General features: G+C 36.4%; 1 protein-coding gene across 1 annotated transcript in view; it reads left to right on the forward strand.

Annotated features, from left to right (window-relative positions):
- LOC131056066 (uncharacterized) overlaps positions 1 to 12,431 on the forward strand; it is a 252,670-nt gene that overhangs the window by 114,720 nt on the left and 125,519 nt on the right. The window contains exon 8 of the mRNA XM_057990398.2: positions 2,497 to 2,679. Within this exon, the coding sequence (XP_057846381.1) occupies positions 2,497 to 2,679 (183 nt within the window). The remainder of the gene's footprint in view (positions 1 to 2,496; positions 2,680 to 12,431) is intronic.

A 12,431-nucleotide genomic window follows, 5' to 3' on the forward strand; every position in this document is an offset into this window, starting at 1 on the left:
AACAAATACATGACTGCTTAATTCGATGATATGGCTATGATTCAGCTTGAAATTTGACCTTACAAAACAAAAATTGTATGGTACAAGATGGCATACTGTCACATATGCCACCTTTTGTCTCACTAAAATCTGCACAATGCAATTGCAGAAACAAATTTGATTCGTTCGTCATGGTCCTGAAACTTATTTACGAGCTTTTTCCCTTTTATTTTCTACATGATTTTTATAGTCCTTGATTATACTATTAATTCACTCAATAACTAAACATTTAACCATCAAGGATTAGACTTTAGAGTGAGCTAATTCACAACGTGTTCCATACTAGGTTGCTTTAGTCTGACTTGAGACAATGCATCGATGCCCAAGAATTTTCCTATGAGGATAAAAATGTTGTCTCCTTAAGGTTTTTTCTTTCGCCACTAGGCCATGTAGCATTCTTCCTTGCATTGAATTTGTCATCAACCCTACAACTAGCTAGGAGTTTCGGACTGCTATTTTATATGCCTAGTTTGTTTATCCTTGGAATTAGGTTAACAGACTGTGCAAACCAATAACCCTACAAACTCATATAGTGCCCTTGCATTCAGTTTAAGATCATCTACAAAATTATCCCATGGTTTTAAAGAGATTAGACAAAGTTACCGGGTTCTTCCCCTTGACCCCCTGGTCTTGGTCTGGTTCGATTTGGGTCTGGGTTTGAAGCCGATATGCCTTTGGGTTTAGTCAATCTGTCAATCTGGCATGGAAATTTCTCTTGCTCCGTCGCGGTTTGGAAAAGCTTACATTTTTAGGGTTTTTGTTTTAACTTTTCTCTTTATTTTACCGCCAAATGCTTGCGATTTTCTGCTGTTACACTAGCTGCGAGCTAGTTCATATCTCGTCAAAATATTTCATATATCTCGACCGTCTGAAGTTAATATTTTTATATTTAATATTAGTATATGTATCCCGATTGTCCGAAGTTAATATATTTATATTTCTTATAGTTTATGTATCCCAACTGAAGTTAATATTTTTATTATATTTCATATAGTATATTCCTATATTTTATATTAATAATTTTTATATTTCATATATTATGTTGAATATTCATATTTTTTTTTAATATAATAATATATATTATAATATATTATTACAATATATATTATTATATCATATATGTTTTATTATTATATATTATTTATTAATATAATATTATATATAATATATATTTTTATATTGTTTTTGTACTAACGAACCCAAACCCCTTTTCAAAATTTTGTCAGACCAGCAAATTGGGTTCTCGAACTTGAACCCGAACCGGCAACTTAGAGATTAGAATACCAACTTTCATGTGAGACAACACGCCTTGGTATTAGCAATTTACTAGACATAACCTAGGAACTATAATAATCCTGGAGAAAGCTTTCAAAATCACAGCAACAAGTTAAGGATATCAACCCATGTAGTTTTTCCAAAATCTTTTATTTATTAAAACATCTAATGTAGGGTTCCATTCAAAGGCTGTAAACAAAGACTTCAGAAAATGCTTTTTGAACTTTGTTTGACATCTCAGGACATTTGAAAACAACCATGAAGTAACCCTATGTTTTAATCACTCTGAAAAGTTTGATGTGAATTTCAAATTGACCTATGTTTTCTGCACCCATTCATCTAAAACTTTTCTAGAGAATTAAACCCATAATGGACAAATAATATGCTTTAAATCCTAAAAACAAGTTTGAATACTTTAAATATTTTTTCTTGCTCCATTTGGAGACACGAAATAGAAACAGAATAGAAACCCATCTTTATTTGAGGTTTATCTGATGACTTTTTCTGCCTTTTGCATCTATCTATTATTTTCAATTTTGAACCTTTGTTTCATGGATGCGCTTGCATCTTCTTTGATAGGCTCCAAGAAAAAGTTGCTTTATAATATTTCAAAGCTATGATGATTTCTATTTTTTCTCAGCAGGATATTTATCACTTCTGAGAAACCCAAATGATTCTGTAATGATTTTCCATTCCCATCTTCCCACTAATAATAGTACTATTCCCATCCTGTGTACTTTCCCCACTATCAATTTTCATGTCTCATTCTAATGATCTTTGAAAGGGATTCGAAGCACTATAAAATTGAACTATTATAGCAGTCTTTACATATTGATTTTTTAGTTATTCATCAATTTCTTCCTTATCTTGTAAATATTATGATCACTTTCTAACTATGTATATGTCTTCCAACTCCCCAAATCTAATAGGGAGAGTGATTAAACACATTTTCAACACCTGATTGCATCATATTGAATTTTTTTACTGTTTATTTCATATTTTGTTTAATATGAATAAGTTAGACTGCATAGATATCTATAATAGAACATCCAGATGCAATACTAATTATCTTTTATTTCTTTTTACTTAACTTGTATCCTATACATCAAGATTTCTCTCTTAAACTGCATATTTGGACCTAACATGGCCTGCTAAGTTGATTAACTCAAATGATTGTTGCAGCCTCAGGTATTTCGTAATTTACGTGCTGAACTAGCAGCAATTTGGATGCCTAGTAGAGAACAGAGATATCTCAGGAGGATCATGCAAAGCACCAGGCATAGGAGATCTTTGCATGACAGTAAAGATGAGTCTAATTTGGTAAAGCGAGATGACTTCCATACTGATGATGGACATATAATTAAGGTAACAGCCTTACTGAGAAGTTTGCATTTGAGTGGAAATTTTGGACTTCCACATTTGCAGTTTCTTTTTATTTCTATTGGATCAATATTATATCCACATCCAAAACTAAAATAAAATTAAAAAAATATCATTCCCTTCATAACAGCATATTTGTGAAACTTGCAAATTTATACAATGGGAGATTTATATATCGAAAGTGAATGATGAGATAGCATATACTATAGTTTGTTTTAATGGATGAAATCATATGAATATTTTAGACTATTCCATCGATAAAATGAGGTGAGACAAAAGCAGTTTCGTTTGTATGTAATATTCTTTGCATGCTTTATTATATTGGAGTGCATTAGTTGAGTGATTATTTCAGACAAACTTTAAGAATTTGCAATTTTGGAGTATTTTGTCTTTAGTAGAATACATCAATAAATAAAATCATAAGTAATCTCCTTTTACTACAAGTTAAAGGGATACTAATTTATTTTTCTTAACTATTGAAAAGTCTTATGCTTGAATTTTTATCATCTCAATAAAAATCCAGAGGTACCCAGCTATATTGAAGGGCAATAACTAGATCAACTGCCCCTAGCATGGTTGAAAATCTCTGCAAGTTACTCGCAGGGTCGTCAGTAAAAAATAGTTGGCAAGCTACTTGCCTGAAAACTAACTGGTGAGTGCTTGGGAAAACTGAAAAATTTACCTGCACTTATTGGTGATTCCGACACAAAAAGTTGGCAACTTGCATGTGAGACAGGCCCACAGACATAAAAGTGCTGAAACATCATTTTTCTTTCCTTTATGACACTTGTGTGCTCTTGAATCTTTGATTTTGTTGCACCATTTTCAATTGATTTGAACTTGTTCTGAATTATCTTCAACCGTTTGGTAAATTTAATGATTGGATTGGAAAGGTTTGTAATTCTATTGTCATGTCCCCTCCTTGATGGTTATATATATAATCTAAACGAAGCAATTATTATATTAGTTACCAACAAATGATTATTTGAAATTATTAAATATTTATTTTATAATTAATATTTATATATCAATAATAATATTCTTGAAGTACTTAAATTAATATTATATTACACATTTAGAGTGGTGAAGGAAGTAATAACAATTAAAGATAGATTCATTATGTAGCGATCATATTAGTGGTCAGCATTAATCAGTATTAATCGTATATATTCCAGACTGATGTGCAGTACTGGGACTATTAAGTACAGCGATCCATGTGCATCATCCTACATGCTGACAGAATAGTATGAAGGTCGAATAAATTATTAGAAGGCACATATGATACGATTCATACAAAAGCTCAATTAATATATAGTGGCTGAAATGCAAGGCAAGTCGGTGATTATTCATTACGATGCAGTTAGTAATAAAAAGAAGACAAATCTGCCTTAGTCAAAAGACAAGTCAGACCCATTCATAAATAATGTAGAGATTAATAAAGAGTCTGATTAGTTCATAATAATCATAAGTCGTATTAGAAATAGAAGGGTGTGAATTATTGTAAAACTACTACTAATTATCGAAAGTCGCGATGAGATTACTATTAGTAATGTCTCCTCATAAAGGTGGTGTCTTAATTGTTGACCGATTCATTTAAAAAGAAACAATAATAAATAAACAAAATGGAAGTAAAGGGGTGTGACTGATAAAGGATACCGTTCAATAAAGTATTAAAGGAGATAGGAATTGCAATTCATAAGGAACGGAGACTACTGGGGTGGAAAAAGACTGTCTGCGTCAGAGATTGTCCCCCAACATCAGACAATGATCATACTCCCAAATTAACTAATACGGAAATAATTTAAAGTAGCATCGTATCATATAATCCTATAGAGATAATAATTGAGGTATAAAGGAAATCTTTCTAGAAATAGGAAGAAAAAGGAATGCCACGACAGGAAAGGAGAAACACAAGAGGGAGTTTGAAGGCCTTGGGAAGGCATTCACACAGGCCATGAGAGGTAACTCCCTACCCGTAAGGGAGACAGCAGGTATGCACCACTATGCTGTATGTTTACAGTATAAAGATAATAACTTTAATTAAATTCATAGTATTAATATGTGTTCACAGCATGATAATGATAACTTTAATCACTGTATGTTCACAGCACTAAAATAATAACTCTAATCAGATTTACAGAATCACAGCAAATTAATAAAACATGGTAAGATATGGGACTGAGCGCAGTCTAAACATTGGGAACAATTAATCAGAATATAGATACAGATTAATTCTGATTCATTGAAATTTCATTCATTAAGTATGCTTCATAAATGAGGCCCGATAATGTTTGTATATAGAATTTAATTACAATATTAACATGGACTGTATAATAGCAATATTTAATTCCATAACAGTGGCAGACCAGATCTGTTATGCATCAGATCTGTCTGCCCTCTTACCAGCCCCCAGATATATTAATAACTAATATTTTCAAGTAGGGGTAGTAATTAATAATTTATAGAATTGGCAATTAATAAATACATAAATTATTGGTAACATTATTTAATTCATTTAGTATTATGTATACATATACTCATATCAGAATTAGGAATAATATTTGGGTTATAAATATAAGACATCATGAACATCTTCACTTGGAAACTTTAAGGAGTGCTTGTGTATGGTAGCATTAAATAATGTGCTTGTTGAAATTAGGTTTTACCTTGGGACTATAGTTGACCTTGGTCTTTTTTGGACCCCTTAGTTTTTGGGCTATATATATGTTGGATGGAAGGGGAATTGTGAGGCCAGAAGGGTTTGAAAATATGCTCCTAAGAGACATGTCCCTTGCCAAAAGTAACCTTGTGCCCCCATAGGGGGATTTTTTGGGATGTGGATACAGGTAGGAAATGTCCCCAACTCACCCCCTTTTTTCAAATTTTTAAGAAACATCCCTATTGTGAGGTACTCACACATCGCCTCATTGCAAATGGGGACCCCACTTTTTGCTTTCTAGGGTTAGCTCTTTTAGTTTTGTTGTCGGTCGTTTTGGTGTCTTAGCCTTTGCATTGAAGGGATTGAGTTTCTCAAAGGTCATCAAGTCAGGTGGATCTCCTCAAGGTGGAGTGAAGGAGGTTAGGTCAGTTGAGTGATTAGGGGTTATTTAGATCATTCCTAGGGTTTTTGTGTACTATTTGGTCACGCTTCAAGTTGCTAAATCAAACCCTGGTTGAATGCATAGTGTCCTCCTGGGTCCTGTCCTTTACATCAAGGTCAGAGTGAACTCGCCTTAGAAGTTTGGAATGTCATCCTGATCCTGAAATGGCATAAAATTTGACTGTCTGGAAATTTGAAAGATCCTCCAAAAACTAGATTTTGCATTATAACTCATGGACGTCTTGTTTTTTTTTGTTTTTTGCAAGTCAAAACATTGACTTGCCTGGCGCGAGTCCTGGAGCTTGGACTCGGCGAGTTTTTCCATAACTCGCTTGACTCGTGAGTCAGGCGAGTTATGAGAAAAATTCACCGAGTCTGAGTCACGAGTTGTCAAAACTCACCGAGTCCGAGTCACGAGTTGTCAAAAATCGTCGAGCTTGGCTCGACTCGCCAACTCGGCAAACTTGTGGCGAGTCTGGGAACTCTGGTGATGGTAAGGCTAGGGACCTATTGATGTGTTTTTCATGCACATGCGAACATAGAATAAAATACCAAGGTATCTTATCCTCTCTTGAACAAAGTTTCCTCGAATGCTGAAGATTTCACCTAAGGATCATTCGAGAAGACTCAAGGTTCTTATATGTAGGGTCTCTATGTGTGGATAAGCTCTTGTGGTATGATATGATTATGCTAGAATCACAAGGGGACTTACATTTGACTGCCTTGAATCCTATCTGCTAGCTAGAAGATAAAGAAATGGCAAAAGATACAGGGTTTGGAGAATTTAATCTAAGACCTAGAATGCAAGAAGATGGATGAACGACTAGGTGGAGTCCTATTGGGCTAGGTCTCACCATCAAATTGAACAATTCAACACCAGCTCAATGCGATCTTCTAGGGTAGTTTTGAAGATGTTCAAATCATTACTATTAAACACTGATCATCATTCAAGTTAATGCATGAACAATAAATGCGTAACGACTTGAGATTAAGCTCATTCTATGCCAGATGACCATGCAGGGTGCACTTACAATCAACAAGAGGCTAGTGGTTTGGACTAGGCGGATTCCACGCGAGTGCATTCAACAATTTTTCTCCATTCAATCTAATTATCTACCATCTAAAATTAAAGATTCAATAAGAAACCATGCATATTGCAAGAAAGAACACATTTCACCTTAACGTCAATGAAAATGGAGTTCATTTACAATTTAGGCAACAATTTCTTGCCTTCTCCTAATCTACTCTAATTGCTATTCTATTTGCTATTAATCATTAGCTATTCTAACCTCTATGAACTAACTATTAACCTTTACAAATGAAGAGCTAGAGCTTTATATAGAGAGCTCCTTACATTTCAATGGCTCTGATTGATTTACAATCAATGGCTAGGATTACAAGATGGAAACCCTAATTAGGGTTTGTTATAACAAACTCCTTTAGCCAATGATAAAATTACATTTCATGAGAATGGACCAATAGATGTCAAGGGTAGGTGCCTCGAAGTTTGTGTTATCACTAGTGAATCGGGTACATTGAATCTGGACATGCTGAGGTGGAGCTATCTGACTGGAGGAACAGTGACTGTGATGCCACCTTGTCTTGCGTTTGTGCGTGGTCAAGGAACATTGTATTTTTTTGATATTCAATGTGATGATGATGAGAAGCTAACTTTGATTAGCTCTTCTAAAACTATTTGCTTCTTCAATGTACCTTTGCATTAATTTTGGTTGATCCTCCTTCGTTCTTGATGTACCTGATGAATAGCGTACCTCCTTGAGTCCCATGTGTTTGATGAGGCCTCCTCACGGTCGAGTCACTCCTTCTCTGGTAACATACTTCGCCTTAAGTGCTTGTAAGATCCTTCTTCTCTATCATCCTGTGATTTTTCCATGTGGTAAAATGAAGATCTTGAGGATAGCTTGCAACTCCTTGAACACTTGAAGTCTTCCAACACTTTAGAAGCACGTTGATTCCTCCACGCATTTGAGGTGTCTTTAATGATGATGGAACTTGAATAGGTCGCCGTTGTCTGTTCTTCCTTCTAGCCCGGTCTTGTTGATCTTCAAAACAAACAAAAGATGATTAAGAATACATGATATATATTCATTCTAACATGGCATTTCTTACCTTAAATCATCAATAAGAAGATATTTGAATCAATTTCCCTTGAAGCTAGGAGGAAAAGACACTTTTAGAAGAAATTCGCTTCTATACCTTAGAGAGGGTCAGGAGCGAATTTGACATTTGTGTTCAAATTCATCAACTTTACTCATTTCTACTAGCTCAAACCATGATTATAGGTCCTTAAGGCTTGGATGAGGTCATTCTTCCTTATGCAAGGTTCTTGAACCAAGGATTCCACCCAAACTGGAGGTGAGATGTAGATTTTGAAAGAATTTGCTCCTGTATCTTTGGAAAGGTCAGGAGCGAATTTGATCCTCTAAGCTCAATTCATACTTCTTTTCACTCAACCTTGTCTTAGACTTGACCTTTCAATCCCTCTCTCCTGAAGACATCATTGATTTGACCCCCAAAAAGGCCTAAAAGAAGGATTTTGCTTTGGACCTTGGCCAAGGATAGGACCTATAATGAAATTCGCTCTGGACCTTTTGGAAGGGTCATAAGCGAAATTGGTATTTTTGGATAAATTCTTCACATTTTGTGACCACAACTCACTCAAATGCATGTCTAAGGATGCTTCTAAGTTCAATCCACCTCAATCAAAGCTAGGCTTGACACAAAATTGGGAGCAAAAGAGGTTTCAAGAAAATTCGCTTTGGACCCTTTGGAAAGGTCAGGAGCGAAATTTGTGATTTAGCCTCAATTCTATCATTTCCTTTGCTCCAAATCACTTCTCAAGGCAAGACTTAACAATTATCTCCCAACAATGCCTTAGGAATCAAGATCTTGATCTCAACAAGGAGCAAAATATAGTTTTTAGGAAATTTTGCTTTGGACCCTTTGGAAGGGTCAAGAGCGAAAATTGACATGTTAGTCTCTCCGTCAGGATTCATATATGGAATATAACATTTAAATATAAGAATTCTTATACTTTAAGTTATATTCCATATATATTGTCAGGATGTTTGAGAGTGGTTTTGGACCTCCATGAGTTATAATGCAAAATCTAGTTTTTGGAGGTTTCTTTAATTTTCCAGACTTAGTCAAATTTCAATATCAGGATGACATTCCAAACTTAGCCAAATTTCAGGACATTTTGAGGATTAGGATAACATTTGAGACTCCTTAAGGCGAATTCGCTCGGTCCTTGATGTAAGGGATGGGACCAAGGAGGACATTATGCATTCAACCAAGGTTTGATTTAGCAACTTGAAGTGCGACCAGATAGTACACAAAAAAACCCTAGGAATGATCTAAATAACCCCTAATCACTCAATTGACCTGACCTCTTGAGGAGATCCACTTGACTCAATCCCTTCAATGCAAAGGCTAAGAGACTAAAACGACTAACAACAAAACCAAAAGGGCTAACCCTAGAAAGCAAAAAGTGGGGGTCCCCATTTGCAATGGGGCGATGTGTGAATACGTCACAACAGGACCTCACTTGTAAGCATGACACATTGGGTTTGCAAGAATGGTGGTTTGCAATTTTTGTGGCTTGAGGTTGAGAGAAGACATTATTTGCTTCCAATATCACCTTGCACAATTCCTTGGCTTAGATGTGTAAGTTGGTGGAAGTGAAGAGTATATGAGAGATGAAGGTTGTCCTTGCCTTGCAAAAGGAGAAGACATCTAAGGCAATTGCAGCTGTGTTAAATATTCTCCTTAAATTAGATTTCGATGTAGAAGGTTCACTTATTGGCACCCAAGTTTGAGGCTCATCTACTAGATAGATTTCTGGTTATGTTTGGTCATAAAGGGTTCATTGTTTCTCTTATTACTTTTGGTTTTGACCCTTTGCTTGAAGAAACTGCATGAAACCAAGAGAAGCATCGTAAGGTGATGATAGCAGTTAATTTTTTTTTTTTGCAAGATAATGCGCAACTAGATTACGGTAATTATATTAATATTAACAAAGTTACATAGGTGATATAGATCCAACTTCTTAGATGTTCCCTAGGAACCAATAAGACATAAAGTAGAACAGCCCAAAACCACCTCCCACCACCCACAAACCTAAACCCACAAGGCTACTATCCCAAAAAACTCAACCATACATAGTCAAGAAGGGCTGGCCACATAGAGGAACCAAGCAATGTTCAAACTGGAAACAAGCCACCAAAAAAAACTTTCAGATCCATCCGTGAGAGCCCAAGTGTGATGTTGAACCAAAATCCTCCACCTCTAGCACGCAGAGAGAATGCAAGTAAGACAAAAAGCCAGGATCCCAGGCCATCACACTCCATCATAGATTTTGTTTGAGATCACCACTTGGGGGAACCTCTGCATTCATTGATTGTTTGCTTCCACATCAATGCCCGCTAGCCTACGAAAGAAGTCTTTGCCCACTGACAGTGCTGCTCCAAACCCCAAACATCCAAATTCAAAAGAAAAGGATGTCTAGCTACTTGATCCCCTAGCTAGAAGAGTTTGGGGATGTCATCTAGCCATGGGATTCCAACTCTCGGTTTTGCAACATCAGTCTCATCTAGGAGAAATGGTGGCTTGAAGATATCATGCAATACAAGCAAACATTGGACCTTCACCTCCCTAAGATTCAACAGAGTTGCCAGAAAATAGGATGTGATGTCCGTATTGACTCAATGTCTTTTGGTTGTGGTAAGAAATGCTTAACCCAAAATCTTTCTAATCACTTCCAACGCTAACAACCCCGACTTCTAGCATACCATCAACAAACGTTGATCATAAATGTAGCTAAGAAAGACATCTCTTGACTCTAATTGGTGTGTCCATCGTTTTTACATCGACACTCTTGTCTTGGCCATCCCATTTATAGAAAGGCATCAACCTCCCACATGTTTAGACTGCTCGAAGATGGGACTTGTAGAACTATTTGTTGAGCAAAATAAATGTGAGGTCTAGTCTGTATGTGAGGGAGATATGTAACTCCTCATTAATCCTCATTAATTCTTAACACATTTGCTAAGATCCCCTCCGATCTCAAATATGCCACCAATGTATTGTCAAAGCCTCGAGCAAAGAGTTCTTACCCAACTCCTCAAAAGACATGATTCCAACCCAAAGGAAAGGACAATTTGGAAATAGGAATTAAGTTGATCTCTAATGAGCCTATTGACCTCAACTTGATGCCATTTGTTGCCACGTTGGCCCAGGCATCAACATCCATATTGGCTTCCCCGTATGTGTGTGAGATGGTAAAGGCATCAAAGAAATTGAGGAGAGCAACCACCTTGTCCAACATGCCACTTAATTTCTAATTTGGAGTGCCCCTGGTTCTGACTGCATTCACCACTAAAGCTGAATCTCCTTCCGGCTCCATCTTTGAGATGCCAAGATCTTTGCAAAAAATCAATTCTTGTGTTAATGTAGAGAATTCCACCACATTGTTGGTGCATTTTTCTAGGGGCAAAGCTAGGTGCCCTACAATCGAGCCATCCCATAATCTAACAATGCAACTTGCCCCCGATGGCCTCGGGTGACCCTTGGATGCGCCATCAAAATTAAGCTTAAACTAACCCCATTTTGGAGGCTTCCAAACAACTTGAGCTCTCAAAATTTAATCACCTTTCCCACCAATCCCTACAAACTATGGTACCCCAAGCCCCAACCATGCAAACCTCATCTTACTATCCTAGTCTGTGAAGGAAGATTGCTGATTTAGATGCAAAGTTGATCAACTGTTCACAATATTCACTAACACCGCTTCCAATTTGTTTAAAAAGGAGGTAATTATCATTTCCTTTTCTTGGAAAATATAGTCGTTTCTTTCTTTCCATACTTTGCAAACAATTAGTGAAGGACTTCCAATCTACAAACAACCAAAAAGGGTAGTCTTGTGAAGAAAAGGTCATCCCTTAAAGAAACTAAGAATGTCATTGGGCAGTGCTGTTACCCATCGCAATTTCGCACAAAGCCACTTCCAACATTCTTGCGAGAATGGGCAGCCTAAGAGCAAGTCATTCATCAATTCTTCATTATTCCAATAGAGGACACATCTCAAGGGGCCCTTATAGCCTAGGTGCTCAAATTTATCTGCAATCAAGATCTTCTCTTGAAGAGCAACCCAATAGAACACCTCTGCTTTAGGAATGCAATATTTACTCCAACATATGTGAGTGGAATCTCGGATCTGACCATTGTTCCAAGCCTACCTGCCACCTTAGACCCCTCTTTGGCGTTGTATTGTCCATTGTTGGACCTGACCCAGATCAACCTATCACACCCTTGTTGGAACACTAGAGACCTTTCGGCTAAAATGGATTTAATCTGATGCAAGATACAACACCTCTTGTTTCCAAACACTCAACGCAATCAACAGTAGTATATATTTTCTGCACTTTGATTAAACTTTTAGTCAACATAAAGAAAAATTACATACATACATTCTGAAAACAAAACAACTCTGAACTTTATTGCAAAACTGGCCCTCTCATTGGCCTCTCTTCCTCTTCACAGCCACACCATAACTTAAATCTGCACTCACTCTCATCCGAAGCCCACCTCTGCTTAGAAACTCTCTTGACTACAACCC

The sequence above is a fragment of the Cryptomeria japonica genome, chromosome 2 (genome assembly GCF_030272615.1).
Source record: "Cryptomeria japonica chromosome 2, Sugi_1.0, whole genome shotgun sequence".
NCBI lineage: Eukaryota > Viridiplantae > Streptophyta > Pinopsida > Cupressales > Cupressaceae > Cryptomeria > Cryptomeria japonica.